General features: G+C 55.6%; 8 protein-coding genes across 8 annotated transcripts; 3 read left to right on the forward strand and 5 right to left on the reverse strand.

Annotated features, from left to right (window-relative positions):
- Positions 1-41: 41 nt before the first annotated feature.
- Positions 42-2,129, reverse strand: PG997_003813 (barren protein; the record flags this gene model as incomplete). The annotated part of the gene is made up of 3 exons (XM_066808128.1): positions 42-1,283; positions 1,343-1,958; positions 2,020-2,129. 3 exons carry the CDS (start codon positions 2,127-2,129, stop codon positions 42-44), a joined length of 1,968 nt encoding a protein of 655 aa, XP_066671746.1.
- Positions 2,130-3,724: 1,595 nt separating this feature from the next.
- Positions 3,725-6,722, forward strand: PG997_003814 (sodium/calcium exchanger protein; the record flags this gene model as incomplete). The annotated part of the gene is made up of 3 exons (XM_066808129.1): positions 3,725-4,948; positions 4,998-6,331; positions 6,392-6,722. 3 exons carry the CDS (start codon positions 3,725-3,727, stop codon positions 6,720-6,722), a joined length of 2,889 nt encoding a protein of 962 aa, XP_066671747.1.
- An 832-nt stretch (positions 6,723-7,554) lies between these two features.
- Positions 7,555-8,400, forward strand: PG997_003815 (uncharacterized protein; the record flags this gene model as incomplete). Its single annotated transcript, XM_066808130.1, has 1 exon — positions 7,555-8,400. One exon carries the CDS (start codon positions 7,555-7,557, stop codon positions 8,398-8,400), a length of 846 nt encoding a protein of 281 aa, XP_066671748.1.
- Positions 8,401-8,676: 276 nt separating this feature from the next.
- Positions 8,677-9,725, reverse strand: PG997_003816 (uncharacterized protein; the record flags this gene model as incomplete). The annotated part of the gene is made up of 3 exons (XM_066808131.1): positions 8,677-8,929; positions 9,050-9,504; positions 9,597-9,725. 3 exons carry the CDS (start codon positions 9,723-9,725, stop codon positions 8,677-8,679), a joined length of 837 nt encoding a protein of 278 aa, XP_066671749.1.
- A 629-nt stretch (positions 9,726-10,354) lies between these two features.
- On the reverse strand, positions 10,355-14,130 carry PG997_003817 (uncharacterized protein; the record flags this gene model as incomplete). The annotated part of the gene is made up of 4 exons (XM_066808132.1): positions 10,355-10,827; positions 10,895-11,583; positions 11,655-12,612; positions 12,675-14,130. The coding sequence occupies 4 exons, from the start codon at positions 14,128-14,130 to the stop codon at positions 10,355-10,357; spliced, it is 3,576 nt and encodes a 1,191-aa protein (XP_066671750.1).
- A 2,047-nt stretch (positions 14,131-16,177) lies between these two features.
- Positions 16,178-16,675, reverse strand: PG997_003818 (uncharacterized protein; the record flags this gene model as incomplete). The annotated part of the gene is made up of 1 exon (XM_066808133.1): positions 16,178-16,675. The coding sequence occupies one exon, from the start codon at positions 16,673-16,675 to the stop codon at positions 16,178-16,180; it is 498 nt and encodes a 165-aa protein (XP_066671751.1).
- A 5-nt stretch (positions 16,676-16,680) lies between these two features.
- Positions 16,681-17,162, forward strand: PG997_003819 (uncharacterized protein; the record flags this gene model as incomplete). The annotated part of the gene is made up of 2 exons (XM_066808134.1): positions 16,681-16,934; positions 16,982-17,162. 2 exons carry the CDS (start codon positions 16,681-16,683, stop codon positions 17,160-17,162), a joined length of 435 nt encoding a protein of 144 aa, XP_066671752.1.
- A 433-nt stretch (positions 17,163-17,595) lies between these two features.
- On the reverse strand, positions 17,596-18,004 carry PG997_003820 (uncharacterized protein; the record flags this gene model as incomplete). The annotated part of the gene is made up of 3 exons (XM_066808135.1): positions 17,596-17,782; positions 17,815-17,889; positions 17,964-18,004. 3 exons carry the CDS (start codon positions 18,002-18,004, stop codon positions 17,596-17,598), a joined length of 303 nt encoding a protein of 100 aa, XP_066671753.1.
- Between the last annotated feature and the right edge of the window lie 546 nt (positions 18,005-18,550).

Raw genomic sequence — 18,550 nt, forward strand, 5'->3', positions numbered from 1 at the left:
CAAAGAAGTTTGCATCGTAATCTCCTTGCGGCAGAGCTGTCTCATCCCCCTCCGGCAGTGGGGAGCGGCTCCTTATTAGCCCAGAATGCCTCGTCCATGTCACCGTCAGGCACATTATCCTGCTGGCCAGCATTGCCAAACATCCCGATCTTGCTTCCGAAGCGGCGGTTACTCCTCAGACGTGCTTTTGGCTTCAGGAACAGGCTCAGTAGCTGCTTCGAGTTGAAATGTTTGTCGTCAGGAAGAAGATTCCGGGTCTTGGATTTCCAATCCTTCTTGGGCATGCATATAGCTGCGTTAGTAGTGGCCGCGTTGTAAATCTGCTCCCCTAGTTTGGGATCAAGAGGCGAAGCGAAGTCGATCTCGAATGGCTCCTTTTCTTTGCGCTGGCGCGTGGAGGCTTCCGGCTTGCTGGCGTCCTTGATCTTTCGGATTCTCCAATGCTCGGGGCCCGCCCAGTTCTTCTGCAGAGCCTGGTCGAAATAGCTGAGGAGATCCTCGTGTACCTTTTCGCCAGTCTTGCTATGGTTCATGGAGATGACGTAGTCGCCATTTTCATTGTCCATGCCGTCGACGCCGTCTCCGCCTTCCATACCGTCCTCAAGCGGCACGCTGTAGGGGCGCATTTGAGGATCCAGCGCGGCTTCTCGAGCCCACGCCTCGCCACCCTCGCCAAAGGCAACGTCGAAGCCGCCCATGGCTGTCATGTCGTCGAAGCCCATCGGATTGTCGTCGTCAATGAACATGCCGGATTTGTTGACGGCACCTCCTAGTTCGTCGTCGTCGTCGTTTTCCTGGTCTTTCCAGTCTTCGGCGGCACGCAGAAATGGTATGTCCAGCGAACCGGAGGGGTCGCCGAGATCAAAGTTCTTGAGGGACGGGCACACGTCTTGGGCATCCAGGATCCCCAGGTCCGGGAAGAATTTGGCACCCAGGGCGCCAATGTCGATTTCGACATCCTTTTCTTCTGCTTCGGGCTCGTGCTCGGTGAGGGTGGTAGGCTCGTTTCCCTCTTCCAGTTCCTCCTCCTCAGCCGAGACATCCTCTCTCCGTCGGGGCTTCAGGCCATCTTTCGATGCGTCGTTGGCATCATCGCTACTGTCGAAAACAATTCGGCCCTGTCCATCAATCATCAGATGGTTGAGCAGGAGACCCTTGGCACCACCCTCGTCAAAGTCGGCCGAGGCCTTCTTGAAAAGAGGGTCCACCGAGAATTCGAGCTCGAACTTCTTCAGCTGTAAGGAGGCGAAAGAGGGCGCGAGTGTGGCCTCGGAAGATCGTTGCTGGCGCGCCTGAGTCAGTATTTGGCAAGAAAGCGAGCGGGGGTTAGTGATGCGCTTACCCGCTTCTGTTTCTTCTTCTTGATCACATTGCCGTCCTCGTCCACCTCTTCCTCGCTTTCCTCGCCGTCTCCTTCGTCTCTGTCCTTCTTCTTGCTGTTGCTGTCGGCCAGGCCGCTCAACAATTTGCCAGTCTCGGTGGCGACGCTGTCGACTCTGCTGGTGTAGATCTTGACACATCCGTCGAGGGTGCAACTGGCGCGCTGGAAGTTGACGCCGTCGCCCTCCTTGAGGAGGGACATGTCATGGAAGTAGTCGATGAGGGCGAAGTTCCAGGAATTGGTGGCGTTAATCTTGTTGTCGGTAGCCATTTTCATCCACTCCTCAAAGTTGGCGAGGATGGGGACGCGCTTCATGGGGGTGACGCCGGTGCCGCCGACGTAAAGGACCTCATCGTCTTCGACCTGGCCGCGCCAAGGCGTCCGGGGATCGGACGCCGGCGAGGCATTCTCGGGGTCCTCCAGTCTGCGACTTCCCTTTCGCGCCGGGGTCGACGCGGCGGCTTTGATTTCGTTTATTTGTCGCTCGTGCAGGTCTCGTCGCGAGTGCAGGCGGCCTCTCTTCTCCTGTTTGTCGTCGTTGAGGGGGATCCTGAGGAGGGCGCGCAATGCTGGTAAGCTTGGTGCCGTGTCGCAGAGGGATTGGCGCAGCTAAATCGAGGGCGTGCATGCAGACTTACTTGATGCCGGCAGGCTTGATGGGGGATTGCTTGAAAGGCGATGTTTGGATGGAGCCAGAGGCATTCCTACTACCAGCGTTTGCTCGTGGCACTTGAGCAACGCGAGGCATATTGGCAATGACTGAAATGCACTGCTCCCCTGGTCAATAAGAAAAAAAATCTCGAAAAAAAATCCCGATTGCCAATCTATGCCCAAAAACCAAAGTCTCTAATGATGTGTATGTGTGCGGTGTGGGTTGCGCGCGGATGTGGTAAAGCAGGAGCCCCGTCCGGCGTTCCAAATGCAGCAGCAGTTACTCCTCCCCCAATTTGTTGTTTGCGGGCGCTTGCTTTGGGCGAGAGTAAACAAACCGGTGGGCTGTAGCCTGTAGGGGCCACCCGGCGACCGCGGTCACAACCAAACAACCCCTCGCCGCCCCCCTTGTTCCCGGCTTGCATGTTACATACCAGACGTACCTACATTACTTACTTTACATTATGTATGTACATACCTACAGTAGCCTAACCTTAGGATAGCGGGCTGCCTATCGTAGACTGGTTGGACAGGTTGGATTGCCTGGACACAGACAGACAGACAGGCAGACAAGCAGGCAGGCAGCAGATGAATACATGTACATTTAATACAATGAATTCCAATAGCGCTGATAGGAATCGAACCTATCTCATCATATGCTGGCTGCCTGGACACAGACAGGCAGGCAGGCAGAGGCAAGTTCCAACGCACGCCTGCATGCCTGCACGCCTAGACGGACGCCACATCACTGACACGTGTACTTGTAGTCTGTGACCAGTCCGTGTGTGGCTCAGTGGTTGTCGCCCGTCCGTCCGTCTGGTCTGTTCGTTCCTTTGTTCGTTCGTTTTCCTTCGTTCCCGTGCCCCCGTCGATCCACTGATTGGAGAGGGACGCAGAGATTGGCCTGGCGCAATTAATTGCACTGCAGGTATTCCCAATTTGCCTTTGCCTTTCCCTTCAACCCGCCCTGCCTTTGGCCGGCTATGGCTTGGTCCCGACTCGCCGAGTCAGAAGCAACGGTCAGACGACTCCGGTACCAGCCGAGAGCCTGACTTGATTGACTTGCCGTCTGAGCCTAACATACGGTGACATACCGCCTAATCGACCGCCTCCCACTCCCACTCCCACTCCCAGCCCGGCCAGCCTATCTTTAGCGTACGCGAATTCCTCAAACCGCCATCAGATTACCGGCTGGAGGACGGCCTATGGGAAGCTTGGCTTAAAGTGGAAAGCAGGGAAACCGGTTGAAACCCGTTTCAACGGGAGGTCGCCCATGCCAAGGTTCCCATCCCTAACTTCCGTAGCTACCTACTTGAAGACGTCGTCAAGTCGTCCTGCTTCGGCTGGGAGCTGAATCATTTGTGCGATCACTTGCTACGGGAACGCCTCTCTTCCGACTCCATCTTGATTCGGACTGTTTGCTCTCGTCTTCAGCTCAAATATAACGTTCCTGCAGCTTCGTCGTTGAATAAACTTTCCTCGCCATCTCATCTCTCAGCTTCGAATCTTCTCCCAATCTCCTGATGCCCGATCCATGCTGTCGCTCTGATGTCATGCCCCCTATACAATAAATAAGCACAACCATAATCCTAACCCCGATAACACCAGCCCAATTGGCCTAAGCAATCCTGCTCGATTCGCCTCACCTATGGCGCGCCACCAACCTTGCTAGACATGTCTTCACATACCGCAATGCGTAGATCCAGACTCGGGTCGGGCAACGGCCCCAGGCTGGCCAGGTTTGCCAGGCCGACATCTCGCCCCTTCTATGCCACCGTTCTTGTCCTCACCCTTCTTGCTGTCTACAGCCTCTTTGTGCGCGGTCCTGTCCCATCCCCTCCGCGTCAGCATCCCTCGAGCCTGGTCAAACGCGCCGGCGAGGACTGCCGCCTCGTCCACCATGCTGCCGATCAGTGTGCCTTCGTCCTCCGCAACTGCATCGACGACGAGGCTGGTCTGATCTCGTATCTCTCCTTCTACTACTGCACGCTGGGCCGTGTCCAGCCGGTCGCCTTCGTTATCCTGGTCGCTTGGCTGGGCCTGCTCTTCACCACCATCGGCATCGCTGCCAGCGACTTTTTCAGTGTCAATCTGAGCACCATTGCTACCGTGCTAGGTCTGAGCGAAAGTCTAGCTGGCGTGACTTTCCTCGCATTCGGCAATGGCTCCCCGGACGTCTTCAGCACCTTCGCGGCTATGAGCTCCAATAGCGGCAGCATGGCGGTCGGCGAGCTCATCGGCGCAGCCGGCTTCATCACGACGGTGGTGGCCGGCTCCATGGCCCTGGTCCGCGAGTTCAAGGTCAGCAAGAAGACCTTCATCCGCGACCTATGCTTCTTCATTGTTGCCGTCAGCTTTTCCGTCGGCTTCCTACGTGACGGGCACCTGCATCTGTGGGAGTGCTGCACAATGATAGGCTATTACATATTCTATGTTATTGTCGTTGTGAGTTGGCATACGGTATCGAAAAGAAAAGCGGCGAGAAGGTCACGTTCAGGCTCTTCCCAGGGCCTCTTGCTTGACGGGGCCGGCACTGGCCACAGCAGCCGAACCCTGGAGCCCTATAGCGACGACCCTGCCAACCTGGATCCTGCCCACAAGCCTGCTGGCGTAGACGGGGTCGTATTGGAAGCCGGGCTCAGAGTGGATTTCGACAGTCCTGATGAAGATGAGGGCAGCGACGACCCCCAACATATCGCTGCCGAGATGGCGGCAGAAATGCGCGTCTCGCGACCCCGCGGCAGACGAACCACCACTACCATCACGCCGATTAGACCAAGTCTCATCGGTGCCCTCGAGTTCAGGTCAGCCCTGTCGAATTTTGAGGAGGGTGAAAGTGCACGCCCTTCCATGTATACTCGGAGCCATTCGACGGACTGGGCGGTCCACTGTCGCACCGAGAGTCGTGGCGAGCTGGTCCGGGCCGACAGGAGTGCACACACACTGCAAGGCTTGTCACCTGCAGACGCCACAACGACGACGAGGGCGCGCTCGCATTCATCGGGGGGCAATTCCGTCTTCCTTGGACGAAGACCTTACCCAAGCCCCGCCCAAGCCCGCGAGGAAGCTGGATCATGCACGAAGCCCTTCTGTACGGACTGTTGGAGGCAAGCTAGCACCCCCTCAAACAGACTCCACTGGCCATCTCGCTGTCCAGGAGCCTGCTGTAGAGACTGTGTCGCCTCGAACCAGGCCGCAAAACCTACAGCTTCGCATCCCTGCGCCCAGCCCATCAGGCAGCGAGCAATCGTCACCCGCCACGTCCCCATTTCCTCACTACTCCGAGTCACCCATGGTACTATCTCCAAGTGGCCCCAATGGGCCCCCACTCATGCTTCCGTCGCCAGCTTTTGAGCACAACCCCTTCTCTCCTGCCTTTGTGAAAAAGACCAAGCAGAAGCGCGCGTGCTGGTGGCCTTACGAGATTTTGCCAGCCCCGCATGTTCTGATGAGCACCATGTTCCCGACATTGCAGGGTTGGCGAAGCAAGTCGGCCTTGGACAAGTTCGTTAGCTTGATATCGGTGCCCAGCATCTTTCTCCTGGTGATAACGCTGCCCGTGGTTGAAAGCGAAGTGGCCGATGGCGATTCGGACCAGAGCGATGTGGAACAGCCAGCAGTTGGTCTCGGGAACGCGCCAGCGCCTGTGTCCTACGAGCCTGTCGGCGCCATAGAATCCGAGACGGAATGGCAGCGTTACAGGCGGCATACAAGGTCTCGAAGCGCTTCACGCCACCCGTCCCCCGGACCGATGGTCATACTGGCCACCCCAGACTATGGCACCGTATCCGGCTCGAGACAGGCCATGGAACCTCGCTACGAGCCACTTCATAAAGTCGATGCCGGTATTGGACCAGACGATTCGTCGCTGAACAGCGAAGAGGGCGGGTGGAGTCGCTGGCTGCTCATCCTGCAAATCTTCACTGGCCCGCTGTTTGCCGTGTGCATCATCTGGTTAAACACGGCAGAAGACCTTCGAAATCCCTTCCAGGTCCTCGTGAAATCCATACTGGGCTCCCTCGTCTTTTCTCTCGTGCTACTGGGGCTGTTACTGGCTACTACCTCGCCCGACACACGCCCCAAGTACAATCACTTGTTCTGCTACATGGGCTTCATCATTGCCGTTGCCTGGATTTCGACAATCGCAGGAGAGGTCGTGGGGGTGCTGAAGGCCGTTGGTGTGATACTGGACATTTCCGAGGCCATCCTCGGGCTGACCGTCTTTGCGGTGGGCAACTCCGTCGGAGACCTCGTAGCCGACATTACCGTAGCTCGCCTTGGTTACCCGGTTATGGCTTTGTAAGTCACGTTACTCCATGCTTGCCTGTCTGATTTTGACGACGAACTAACGCTCGATAGATCTGCCTGCTTTGGCGGTCCGCTGCTCAACATCCTACTTGGCATTGGCCTTGGAGGGGCGTATCAGACAATCCATACGGCCAACCACCATCACAATAAGCACCCGGATCGGCCTGTTCACTACAAGGCTTACAACATAGATGTTACCGCCAGTTTGATGATCTCGGCAGTGGTGCTACTGATCACGCTGTTGGTGCTCCTGGTCGTGGTCCCGATGAACAAGTGGATCATGAGTAGGAAGATTGGCTTCGGCCTGATTGGCTTGTGGACGGTTGGCACTGTCGCCAATCTGGTGATTGAAACGACCGGGGTTTGGGGCGAGGTGTCCTAGCGGTGTGTATACGCGTTTGTTTGTTTGTTTGTTTGTTTGTGTGTGTGTGTGTGTGTGTGTGTAGAACTTGAGCGAAGTCATAGGGAGCGAGACGAGGCAACATAGAGGAGTTGGCGCGTCATCTACTTTGCTCGATACCCAATACATGGATGGTTTTCTTCTTTCGAACTTACTCTTGGGCAATGTATGTTCTCCTCATGTTGTGTGTTGCCGTGCAACGTGCTTCCCACGCAGCTGGTCCCTGGTGCCTGTCGAGAAGTAACCATTCCGCGTCATTTGGGTCACTGCGACTCCGGTTAGCATGTTTCAGACACGCAACCTCTTCTAGCCTTTGAGGTGTAGGTCGAGCCGACATCGAGGTTCGAGAACCATGTGGCCCGTTTTACAGACTCAGTCAAGGCTTCGTCACGCTCAAACGGGATGGAATTTTGGGTGTGCACCACACCATGTCTTGCATGCTTTGCTCCATTCGACGCGACGGCAGCTGAGCGTGTGTGAGGATGAGCTGCATACAGTATAGGTTATTGTGGCACATTCCCGTGAGCCCCAGAGGAAGTTACCCTCAAGGGAAGAGAAGAAGCCTTACATAACCTCAAGACGGATCAGGGAGGGTTCCAAGTTTATATCTATATAAATACTACTAGGGTAGATCATCTAGAAAAAGGGCCAAGATGAGAAAGCCAACACCTCGCAGACACGATTACTATATTGCCTCGACCTTTTTCCCTTTTCGCAAAGATCAACTACTTATTGCCTTCCTTCTCAAGTCCGTCAACAAACACTGCATAGAGCCCCCATATTCTTGAATAAAGAACCGAAACCCGCCCACAGCATGGACTTCGTCAAGCAGCAAATCAACTCCGCCGTCAAGACCGCCAGCAGCGGCACCACCACCAACGACAAAGACAAGAACAATGCCGATCCCAAGAGCAGCACCATGACCGCACAGCAAGACCAAAGCCAAGCCCAGCAACCAGACCTAGCCAAGGCCATCAACCAGACCATGGCCAGCCTCCAGGCGGGCGGCGGCGGTGGCGGTAAAGGCGCAGTCGGTGGTGGTCTGCTCCCAGCCGAACTGTCCAGCGAGCAGCTGAGCCAGCTCGGCCGGGAGCTCGGCGCGGGCGTCGCGGCCGAGCGGGCCAAGAACCCGGACAAAAGCGCCGAGGCCATCGGCGCCGACACCCTGAAGCGTGTCCGGGACCTGCAGAGCCAGGGCCAGGATGGGTTGGAGGGCGTGGGGGGCGAGGCGGCGGCGCTGCGGGGGAGGCATGTATCAGCTGGCAGAGAAGGAGGCCCTCCAAGGGGCTGTCGAGCAGGGCCGGACCTTCCTTACGCAGCAAGAGCAGCAGCAGCAGCAGCAGGGGAAGGGAGAGGGAGAGACTACTACTACCACCACTACTGCTTCTATTCCTGGTACTACCAGCAAGCCAGTGACCCGGAGCAAGGCCGCGACGCTTGGTGGGGATTCTGCGGACTTCTCGTAGGGGGTTCCTGGGTAGGTTGTCAGTTGCCAGGGTCGGGGCTAAGGTTAGGGGTCAATGAGATCCAAATCAAAGTAGGCGATGGCGGACACATGAAAAACAAGAAGCTTTCGGCAAACCCATACGGTCGTTCCAAAACTCACCTTCTACACTTCGTACCTTCTTCCACCGGAAGGCCCTGTTTCCAGATTCTATAGAGATTATTGTCTGTCGTCAACGACTGGTTAGTTATAGTTACGTGGCAATCAACCAATACTTACTCGGACTCCAGGGCCAGGAGGGAACTGTCGTTTGATCTCACATTGCGCGCGCGACCTTTTACACTTCTTTGGTTCTAACCCTCTAGATTTTGGCATTTCTTTTTGGTCTACTGATAGCTGTGTATTACGGGGTGCAGGTCCAGATCGTCTGCTTTCCCTCTCGTCACACACACAATCTTCTCTCGGTCTATCTCGGAAATGATGGTCGTCTTCTTAGACGTCGAAGATCTCCTTGATCTTCTTGAGTGTATCCTCGGGGTTCTCCACAGTGTGGCCGATCACCCGGGAGTCGGAGAAGATCTCGTAATCGTTTCCGCCCTCGAAGGTCTTGTCGCCGAAGAAGTGCACGCTGGTGTAGCTGATGCCACCGGGCTTCTTGGCCTCTTCCTCGAGGTGCTTCAGGCAGTAGGTCTTGTCCCAGCCCTCGGGGAATACGTCGAAGGAGATTTGGCCACCGATGGCGAACCTGCAAGTCAGTCGTGGATTAGCCGGGGTTTCTTTTTCTTTTTCTTTTTCTCTTGCTGCAAATGGTTCTAGCAGTAACAAGAAAGAGCCGCATAGGTTGCTCAAGACTTGATCAACTCACTTCAGGCCCAAGTGTCCGAACTTCTCCCGGAGCTTCTCGACAAAAGTCTCGCGGATCTTGTGCTTCAGGTCGTAGTCCTGGTATTCGAGGCGCTCCTGGTTGCTGGCGTTACGGCCGATGGGGCTGACGTTGATCATGCCGTTGCGGAACTCGATGAAGGTGCCGCGCTTGATGGGGATGTCGAGGTCGGCAATGTAGTGGAGGATGAAGCGGACGAGCTCCTTGTACTGGTCCTCGCCGATCCACTTGATGAAGCAGTTGGAGGGCAGCTCGGCGCCCATCTTGTAGGCCGTCAGGCCGTTCTCGGCGAAGCAGAAATCGAACATGGCCGTCACGGGCCGGCCGGGAGCGCCCAGCTGCTCCTGCTGCTTGACCAGGTTGGAGCCGCCCACAAAGCCGATGGCGCACTTCTGGCGCAGGGCCTCGAGCATGGCGAGGATCTCGGGCGACGCAGACTGTACAGAGCGGTAAGAGGCAAGAGTCAGCGCGCTGGGCCAACGGTCCGCAATGGCAGTCTGCCACAGGCAAGAGGAGGCGGGGAACTTACGAGGCGGGCGGGCGACAAGGTACCGTCCACATCGAACAGGCAGATGGTGTTCTTGATGGGACGATCCTCAAGGGGAGGGTACGAGATGGTGGGCTGGGCACCCAGCGAGTTGGCATCGTGGCTGGCCATCTTGACGGGGATGGAGGGGGTGAGAGGGAATCTGTGCAAGAAAGAGCGAGAGAGTGAGTATGTAAGCAGCGACGCCGAAAATGCCGGGTCTCGTGTGTTTTTATAGTCTGGAGGGGTGAAGCAGGGAGACGGGGAGACGGGGAGACGGGGAGACTTACATGGCCGTCAATTGCTGGCCGGCCGCCTTTTTCAGGCTGGACCGTCAATAATTCAATGATTGGGGGAGGGGAATTGTTAGTGAGGAAATGCAGCGGGAGTAGTGAGTAGTGCCCCTCAGGAACCTACAGGCCACCTAATTAATCCCTGTCGACTGTCAATAGTCCATCCCGCGCCTCGATTGGAGGGGTCCAGCTGCTAAGGTTAAATTACTTCAGTGCACTACTAGGTAGGTGTGTAGAAGTATGTACATATCACAACCCGTAGGCACCGCATACTTCTACATACTCCGGCATGCTCCTGCACACTCCATCGTAAATGCATTGTCAATATTCATCATGTAAGACTCGTAGACTGGAATTCGTAAATGTAAGTAAGTAGGCATGTGCCGTGGACGTTCAGATGGGCCCTGCTCAAATCTTCCTCCCCATACCAATACGATATCCTAACTCTTCATCCCACCCTCTCCCCTCTCACCTCCCAAACTCGAGATGCGGCACAATCACGGGCCCGTACTTCGTCGGAGAGGTGAACGCCCCATCGCCTTGCACGATGAAGTCGATAGCCAAGCTCAGCTTGCTAAGACCCTGTTGCTGCCCGTTGGCAATACTGGCCGCATATTGCGTGCCCGCAATCGCCTCGGGGTCGTACGCCACACAGGCAATGTAGTTTCGTCGACCCATGAGCTTCTTCAGCTCGCGCGGCGCCCCCGACGCATCCGTGTGGAAGATCTCCATCATGTCCTCCTTGGTATCACTGACGTCGTTGGGCGACGACTTGTTCCCGTTGGCCGGTATATAATGCGTCCTGTTGCTGTGCAGCATCTTGAGGATGTAGTTGGACGCCGGCGCTGCCACAATCGGCGAAGTGATCACCTGGTACATCGTCTTGTGGTCGCTGGGGTGCGTTGGGTCATGCACCAACCCTGCTCCGCACGAGTTGACATCTGCCGCCCATGTATGTTAGTTGGCCGCTCGCTTGCAAAAGAGAAAGGGACAGATCGCTGTGCTTACCCCCTGATAGGAATGTCATCCGGATGCCCTTCTGGTGAGCAATCCCCTGGAGGGTGCGGATCAGATACGTCCGCTCCAGGTCTTTGGACTCGTGAGTCCACATGTCCTTGAGAATCTCACTGATATCCAGATCGCCAAACTGGTTGACAACGTTGCCCATCAACCCCGATTTACCAACCGCCTTCTTGACCGAGCTGAAGCCCGAAGCTACCATATCTTTGCCGCCCACAATGCCCGCGACGGAGCTCGTAACCTTCCCGAGCACGTTGTAGGTCGTGTTCACAGCCTTCTTGCCGGTGGCGAAGGTGTTGGCCAAACTCTCCACCGTGTCGAGTCTGGGGTAAACTAGCGGGACAGACACCATCCAGAGGCAGTGCTGCACACTGGGAGGCAACATCGCCACCTTGGGGAAGAGACCTTGGTAGGTTGGACCGGCCAAAACCCGGCTTTGAGATCGCTCCGATCGCACGTCGGCGCCAACTACCACCACCGCCGGTCCGAGGTATTTGACAAAGTGCCATCCTTGCCCGGTAATAGTGAATAAATCCAAGTCGTGGCTGACGTTCCGCAGCACTTCAAGCGTGGTATGGTGCTGAAACAGCAGATACATATCAATCGCTATGCGACCAATGTTTTTGAACATTTGCGAGTTCTGCATGTAGTCCGGGTAGGAGCCATAGCCATCAAAGCTGCATGATGTTTCTCGTTAGCTTCACAGTCTTACGTTATTCGCACTTCAGACGAGACAACGGGGACTTACATGTCATGATCATCGATCTGGCAAACGTGAGGTATCTGGGCCCATGCCTCGCGCAAGAAAGGTTGGTCGAAATGACTAGTGTAGAAATGGAAGTAGGCGTGGTTGACGTCCTCCTCATGCCTGGCTGTCCATTGAGAGGTTCGTCGATTTTCTTTGCCCTGCATTGCCAACCATTGTTTCAGGAGAGGTACCTCCTTCCACAGCCTGTCGCCGTAGACCTGATCCCCGAGGCCCAGTTGGACGTGGAACCCACCACAGTCGACGTTCTTCTGCAACACATCTTTCCACATGAAGCCAACACCACCGAGCTTGCTGCGCTCGTTCTGTGAGGTGCTCGCCGCGAAATCATTGCCCGAGTGCGCCACAAAGCGCCAGTTCGTTTCTTGTCTACCAGCAACGACGAATTCGTATCTAGTGCAGCCCAAGTGGGAAGTTATCGCATATGTCCACCTCTCAGTGGGCCCGTCATTCATTTGGAGATCGATGTCATATTTGAAAAACTGCCACCTTTGGTGGGTGTGGATGCAATGAGGTACTAGCTGCCGCGGGTTGGGTGATAGATCGGAGCTCAGGTGTATGTGGATAGTCGGGGGCTGTTGGCCATCCGTAACAATGAGGATGCTTCCCAACCAGATCCCCTTTTCTACGTCCATGTTGACATAGCGCAGATATGGCCCGAAGTAGACACCGTTCGTGGGCTGTACTCTGTACATGTCCACGCCAGCACTGGGAGGAGGTCCGCTGAACCCAGCTGCACTAGGCGTAGCAGATGCAGCCACGCTCATGATACTCTCCGCATATCCAGGGGTATGCGGGGGGAACATAGGTGATGCGAGCGCAGATGGTTTCCCGAACATGGGTGAGCCTAGCGGGTTGCCATATGTTGAGGCTGTAGGAGACAGAGGTGCCGTCTCATGGTTAAGCGGGTTCGGTCCTTGGGGAACTCCCATTGCGTGGCCTGGGTAGCTAGATGGATGTAGTAGTATTGGCCAGAAGTTTGATCGAGATGCGCCATCCAACCTTCAGGCAGCGGGGGAGGCGAGCTTGGCCCCTGCCCTTGGAATGGGGAAGGGGTCGATTGCACAGGCTGTGGTGCCGGGGTGGCAGCTGTCGAGCTCTCTGGTCGGGGATCATTTGCAAATGCAGGATGCCCTGGATGCTGTAGGGCCGGGGAGGCAAGCCCAGCGGCCGCGGGATCCTGCTGCTTCTTCGCAGGAATAGTCACACTCTGAACACTTTGAGCTGGCGAAGACGTTGAAGCAGGGGCTGGTTGCGCGTTCGGGCGTTGCTTCTCCGCGGGATATTGCGAACCGCCACTCGGGTTTATGCTGGAATAAGCAGGTGGCGGATCAGCCATTTGCATCCTCCGGAAGTCCTGTTCCAGCACACTCTCCTGCAAGGCTGGCGCATTTGAAGACGTCGAAGGTCGAGGCTGGCTGTTGCTCGCCGGCTGCGCAGTGTTGGAGACGGGGTTCGCGCCCTGGTACACCGTAGGCGGACCATGAGGCTGTTGATCAGGGGTCTCTGTTGGCGTCCAAGGCCTATTTGGTGCTGGTTGCTGTTGTTGCGTAGCTGGGTGCTGCGAATACTGCGCTAAACGCTGAGAGGCAGCAGCGCTTTGAAGACTGTTCAGCGTGGCAGTCCCCGATATCCCTGATGCGGCATATCGGGCTTCGATACCACCGCCGGGAACGACACCCGGCTCAACAATAGGCGTCTCAGGGGGAGGGGGCGATCCACGGTTGGCTCGAGTTGTCGAGGTAGATGCCGTGGAAGCAAACCTGTTCACGCTACTTGCGCCAGGCATCTTCAGCAGACCATCATCCGGCTGCTGCGGACGAGCATTGCTGTTGGAGCTGTGATTTGAACTGTTGCTCGGGCTCGTTGAGCTTCCCCGAGGCGGAGGATAGTAGGGCTTCTTGTGGTAGTCAGGGAAGTTGTCCACGGAAGGAGCAGGCTTGTGTTGTCCTGCCAGGGGTTTGGCAAAGAGCCCGTCTTGGTCAACAGGACTTGTCGGGCTAAGCGCTCCTGGCAAAGGCTTGGGAGCGGTGCCTCTTCTCTCTGCCAAGCCTGGACCCCTCTTGTCGATAGGACTCGTGTCTAGTCGAGGGGTGGTATCGTTGAGTCTGTCGGGGTGGACAGAGCTTGAAGGACTTGAATAGGTTCGTCCACTCGACGGTCGGGGACCATCATCGGGATATGGAAGACGAGACGACTTGGACGGCTGACTTGGACGGAGGTCGTCATCATCTGGGTACGGCAAGGGCTCCGCTGAGCTGGATGCGCCTGGTGGCAGCGGGAAGCTTGGTTGGGAAGAAGGAGGCGCCGGGTATTTGAAGCGGTTTTGAGGTCTCTCGGCAGCAGGAACGGGACTCTGAGGCTTGAATATCCTCAGAGGCTCGATGGTGGGACTGTCGCAATCGTCGGAAGGCTTATTGAGGAACATTTCCTCGTCGCCACGACGTTGGCGATCCATCTTGGCTCACTTACGCAGGTACGCGACACACGAAACAGCTTACAGCTGTGCGGTGTATGCGCGGGTGACGCACAAGGAAGTTATTTATAGGAATACTCGACAGGAGGAGTCATGTACTTGGAGGTTTCGAGTTGGGCCGGCCTTATCGAGGCCTAGTGGTGGGTGGGGTTGGACGACTCCCGTCGTAATTGTCCCGCCGGGCGCTGGCTGAGGAGGGGGATCTGCAGTTGCTCTTCAGAGACAGAGAAGATGTGGGAGTCGGTCGGAGGTAGACGCAAGATGATAACACGGCTGAAACGATGCAAGACGGAACAGGTTTGCGGGAGACCGTAGGTAGACAGTAGTAGGTAATAAGAAAATAAAGAATACCTACCTAAGTACTCACCAAGGCTGTTCGGGTTGGTCGAGCAGGCTTGATGCGACAGGAGCAAATCCATCCGTCTGGAAGAGGGGAGCTGCCTACCCACTCCCCACTGACCGAGCTCGATCCCGCGCAACGGGACAGGGAGTCAGGGACAGGGACATGGAGAAGAAGCAGCCCAAGAGGTGGACGAGGTGGGCCTGTCATTAGGACGGGCGTCAAAAACCCTTGACTGCCGTCATCCTCCCACTCAACTCGCGCACTCGAGAGCTGCTGGCCCGAGTCGCCCAACCCCAAGAGGGCTTGGCAACGTGCCCAAAATGCGGCCTCATTGGCCCCTCACCAACGGGCGCTTACGATAATGGGCCTGGCTGTGAGAGCATTTCCCAGATGCAAGCGCCAATGCAAAGCAGAGATTTGAGAAGACGGCTTTCTCGGCAAAATGCATGTGCGTCGCTCATGGCATCACCTGCGTGCTGCTGCTGTTGGCAGCCCTCGTTGAGAGGCTGTCGCATCCACAGCATCGCAAGCAGGCAAGTCGACAGCCGATGACAAGTTGGGCATAGTGGGAACCCCTACATTTGATCACTTTACCCCGGAATGCCTCCCAACATACATGTAGACTGGGTACATCATGTACTTTGGTGCCCAGGTTGTGCCGAATACAACGTGAAGTAAGTCAACTACAGTAGTGGCATAGAGAGCTGGTAATGTTCGAAACCCAACCTATCGTCCTTCAGGTAGTCGTAGGTGAAGTCGGGTAGTTGAAGTTCCCAGGTTAGCTTCCAGGTACTCCCGCCATGCCAAATTTCTGCAGGCAAGGGGGAGACTGCATCCGCACATACCTTGACCCAGCAGAAACGATGCGGGAGCTTGGATGATTCTTTTGCCCCGAAAGCAAACACAATGGCATACCTAAGCTGGTCCTTCGTAGCAGTTCTCGGCCTTTGGGACAGACAGAGAGGACGTGGCGATCTGCTTGTATTTAGAGGCTGCCACTGGGCTTTATCAAACCCCGACAGCATCTCCAAAACATCGAGGGCTGGTGTTATAGCCCCCCGATGCCTGTTATTTCGGGGAACATCTATGAGTGAGCATGAATTCGGGAGTTGAGGCTTTCAGTATCCGAAGGGGAGACGTAACCAATTGCCGCCTTCTTCGCCCCCACATTCAAGCCACATCATTGTGGCCAACACCCCCTTCTTTAGCTTTGTCCAATCGACAGAGCGCCTGACCCCAAGATGGTTGGACGATTCAAGATTGCATCTGGGGACGCGTGGCAAAGCATGCCTCTGGTGACTCGATGACTGTTGTATTTACTACGATATACCCGGAGCAAGATTGACTGCCTATCTGCCTATTGTTTCCGATGTCTTCTGGCGTGTTCGAGGCCGTCTTGCGTACGTACGTCTGACTGTCTGGACATTCGTAATCGCCGTCAACCTGATGTCTCATAGTGCGCCATCTTCGAGGCACTACACAAGGTAACCTGTCCTGCGTATATAGTTGATTGAATATATAAGTGCCTGTCCCTCAGGATTCCTATGCCAGTCATACTCATCACTGTCACAACCTTTCAGCATCTTTGAATCATTTGCAACCAAGAACCATGGCAAACAACAACAATCGCAACAGCCCTAACAGCGGTCAAGCCTTCTGGGACTTTGTCCAAGCCTTCGACCCTCATCACACATGGCGCTGGCGCTGGCGTAGATCACGCTCAGCCTTTCGGGTCAGCCTTTCCTTTCGAAGGCCCCTGGGCTCCGCGTAGCCCCTGGGGCGGCCCTTTGGGGAGGCCCACTGTCGAATGGAGGGAGCTTTAACCAGCCACACCACGGGAGACCTGCTCATCCTCGCCGTGGGGGAGGCCATCAGTCTGGTCGAGAGGAACAAGACAGCGACAACAACGTTGATGAACGTGGATCCGATAACGAAGAATCGCCTGAGACCATGAGAAACCCACCAGGAGAGTCTCCGGAAGAGCGACATGGCCCTTCCCCAGGAGATCCCCATCATCCTCATCCTCCCCTCCTCCCCATCACCACCATCATCACCATCATCCCTTTGGACGACGTGGGCATATGGGTCGTTGCGCACGCGGTGGTCGAGGAGGCCGGGGCGGCCGAGGCGGACATCGTGATAGGCATGAACCAGCAGGACATCCTCCTGCCTACGACGGGCCATTTGACATGCGTCCTATCATTTACGCACTCTCTTCCCACCCGTTGGCGCAAGGTGTCAGGGATTATGTCGAGCAAGCTCGCGCCAACTCGCAAGCAACCCAGGAGAATCAAGGACAGCAGGATGGTTCATTTGTGCCACCCCTGGATATCTTCACCACGGAGAAGGCATACGTCATCCACATCTCTCTGCCCGGCGCCGTCAAAGACGACGTGGGTGTCAACTGGGACGCTGAGAAAGCCTCCTCAATGTTGCCGGCGTGGTCTATCGACCTGGCAATGAGGAGTTCATCCAGTGTCTCACCTCCAGCGAGAGACGGGTTGGCATGTTCGAACGCAGCATCAAGCTCCCACCTCCCGAGGTCGATGAAAAGGAAGACATTGATGCTTTTGGAATCACGGCTCGAATGGACAACGGAATACTGATCATCACCGTCCCCAAGATGGAGAAGGAAACTTGGACAGAGATCCACAAAGTTGACGTGGAATAATGGAGAAAGAAACTTGAACGGCGATCCACAAGATCGACGTGGACTGGAAGCGACAAGGGCGCTTCTGGTGTACGATATCATGGATGGGTTGGAGTCTTGTGCCTTTGTTTGGTCTAGTTTGAAATTCATGTCAGTAGTTTTGTACATTTCGGTTGTCACATACCAACCAAGGAGGAAAGAGTGGTACCAATTTACCAAAAGATAAAAAAAAATAAAAATAAAAATGTTGTCTTGAAATCGTCTGCTCACGCGTACACGCTCTTCGTTCCGCCATTGTCTTTCGGCGATACTCGTAGTCCCACTGCCAGCCCCCTCGTCATGGCTCTTAGCAGATACTCATCACGTGGCCTTTGTCTTGCCCAGTCGAAGGGCGGGCGCCACGGTGGGCAAGAGGAGAAGTCGATGCCACTGTACTTTGGGACCGAGACTCGGATCAGGTCGAGTGCGCCTCCGCAGCGAGCACATCCGCATCCAAGTGCTCCATAACTTCGATGACAAGGTTCAAGCTTTCCATGAACGAGTTGACAGCTACGCGAAGCATTCTGTTGGTCGTTGCGCGGTACTCTACGTGCAAGGTCTTGTCTTGGTCGCCTGTCGTGTTCGCATCACTGGCTGGAGGACTGATACTGAAGGTCCTGCGCACGAGGGGGACAGTTCCTTGTCGACTTGGAGGGACTGCAGGGCGACGGAAGCAAGACGGGCGGTCGGGAACGGGACCTGGACGGTCCTTCGCAAGGCATCGTCAGCGAGGGTGACACAACACAGCTTAGCCAAGTCGAAAGGCAGGCGTGACCGACTTACAAGACACAAGGAAACTGGTCTGTTTCCATAGCAGCAGCCATGTTCATCGTATCAGGCCTCTTCTGCGGCCAGTGGTCGATTGGTTGATGGGAGACGATGTCACTGGAAGGAAAGTCTATGGTGGGGGAGACACTGACATGTTGATTCAATCAATTTACTTCGGTAGGTACCATGCGGGGTGGCAGAAACAATCAATCGATCAATTTGAGCTGCAGGCTGGATGTTTCCCACGCACGAGCCAATGCTAATAACCATGTACTTGTAGCTACAGTAGCTACATGTACATAGGTATGTAAAGCCTAAAGTAGAGCCAAAACAACATCAATTGTACTTACCACCTACCGTTACTGGAGTCAACAACACTGGTGGAGGACACTGGGATACATGTAGCCATTTGCTAATACTTCAAGATCAACATAGCGTGGAGCTATGCAGATGGTATTGACGTTGAATATATGAACTGTGCTAGATAGACCTTGATATTCTTTTCGTCGCCATGTTCGACGTCGCCCAACCGGTAACGGGCTGGACTGCTACCCACGCCGTATACTTTACACAGCATGCAGGTAATTCCCAGATGATGTCTG

This window comes from Apiospora hydei, assembly GCF_038363865.1.
Source record: "Apiospora hydei strain CBS 114990 chromosome Unknown utg000004l_segment0_segment0, whole genome shotgun sequence".
NCBI classification, from domain to species: domain Eukaryota; kingdom Fungi; phylum Ascomycota; class Sordariomycetes; order Amphisphaeriales; family Apiosporaceae; genus Apiospora; species Apiospora hydei.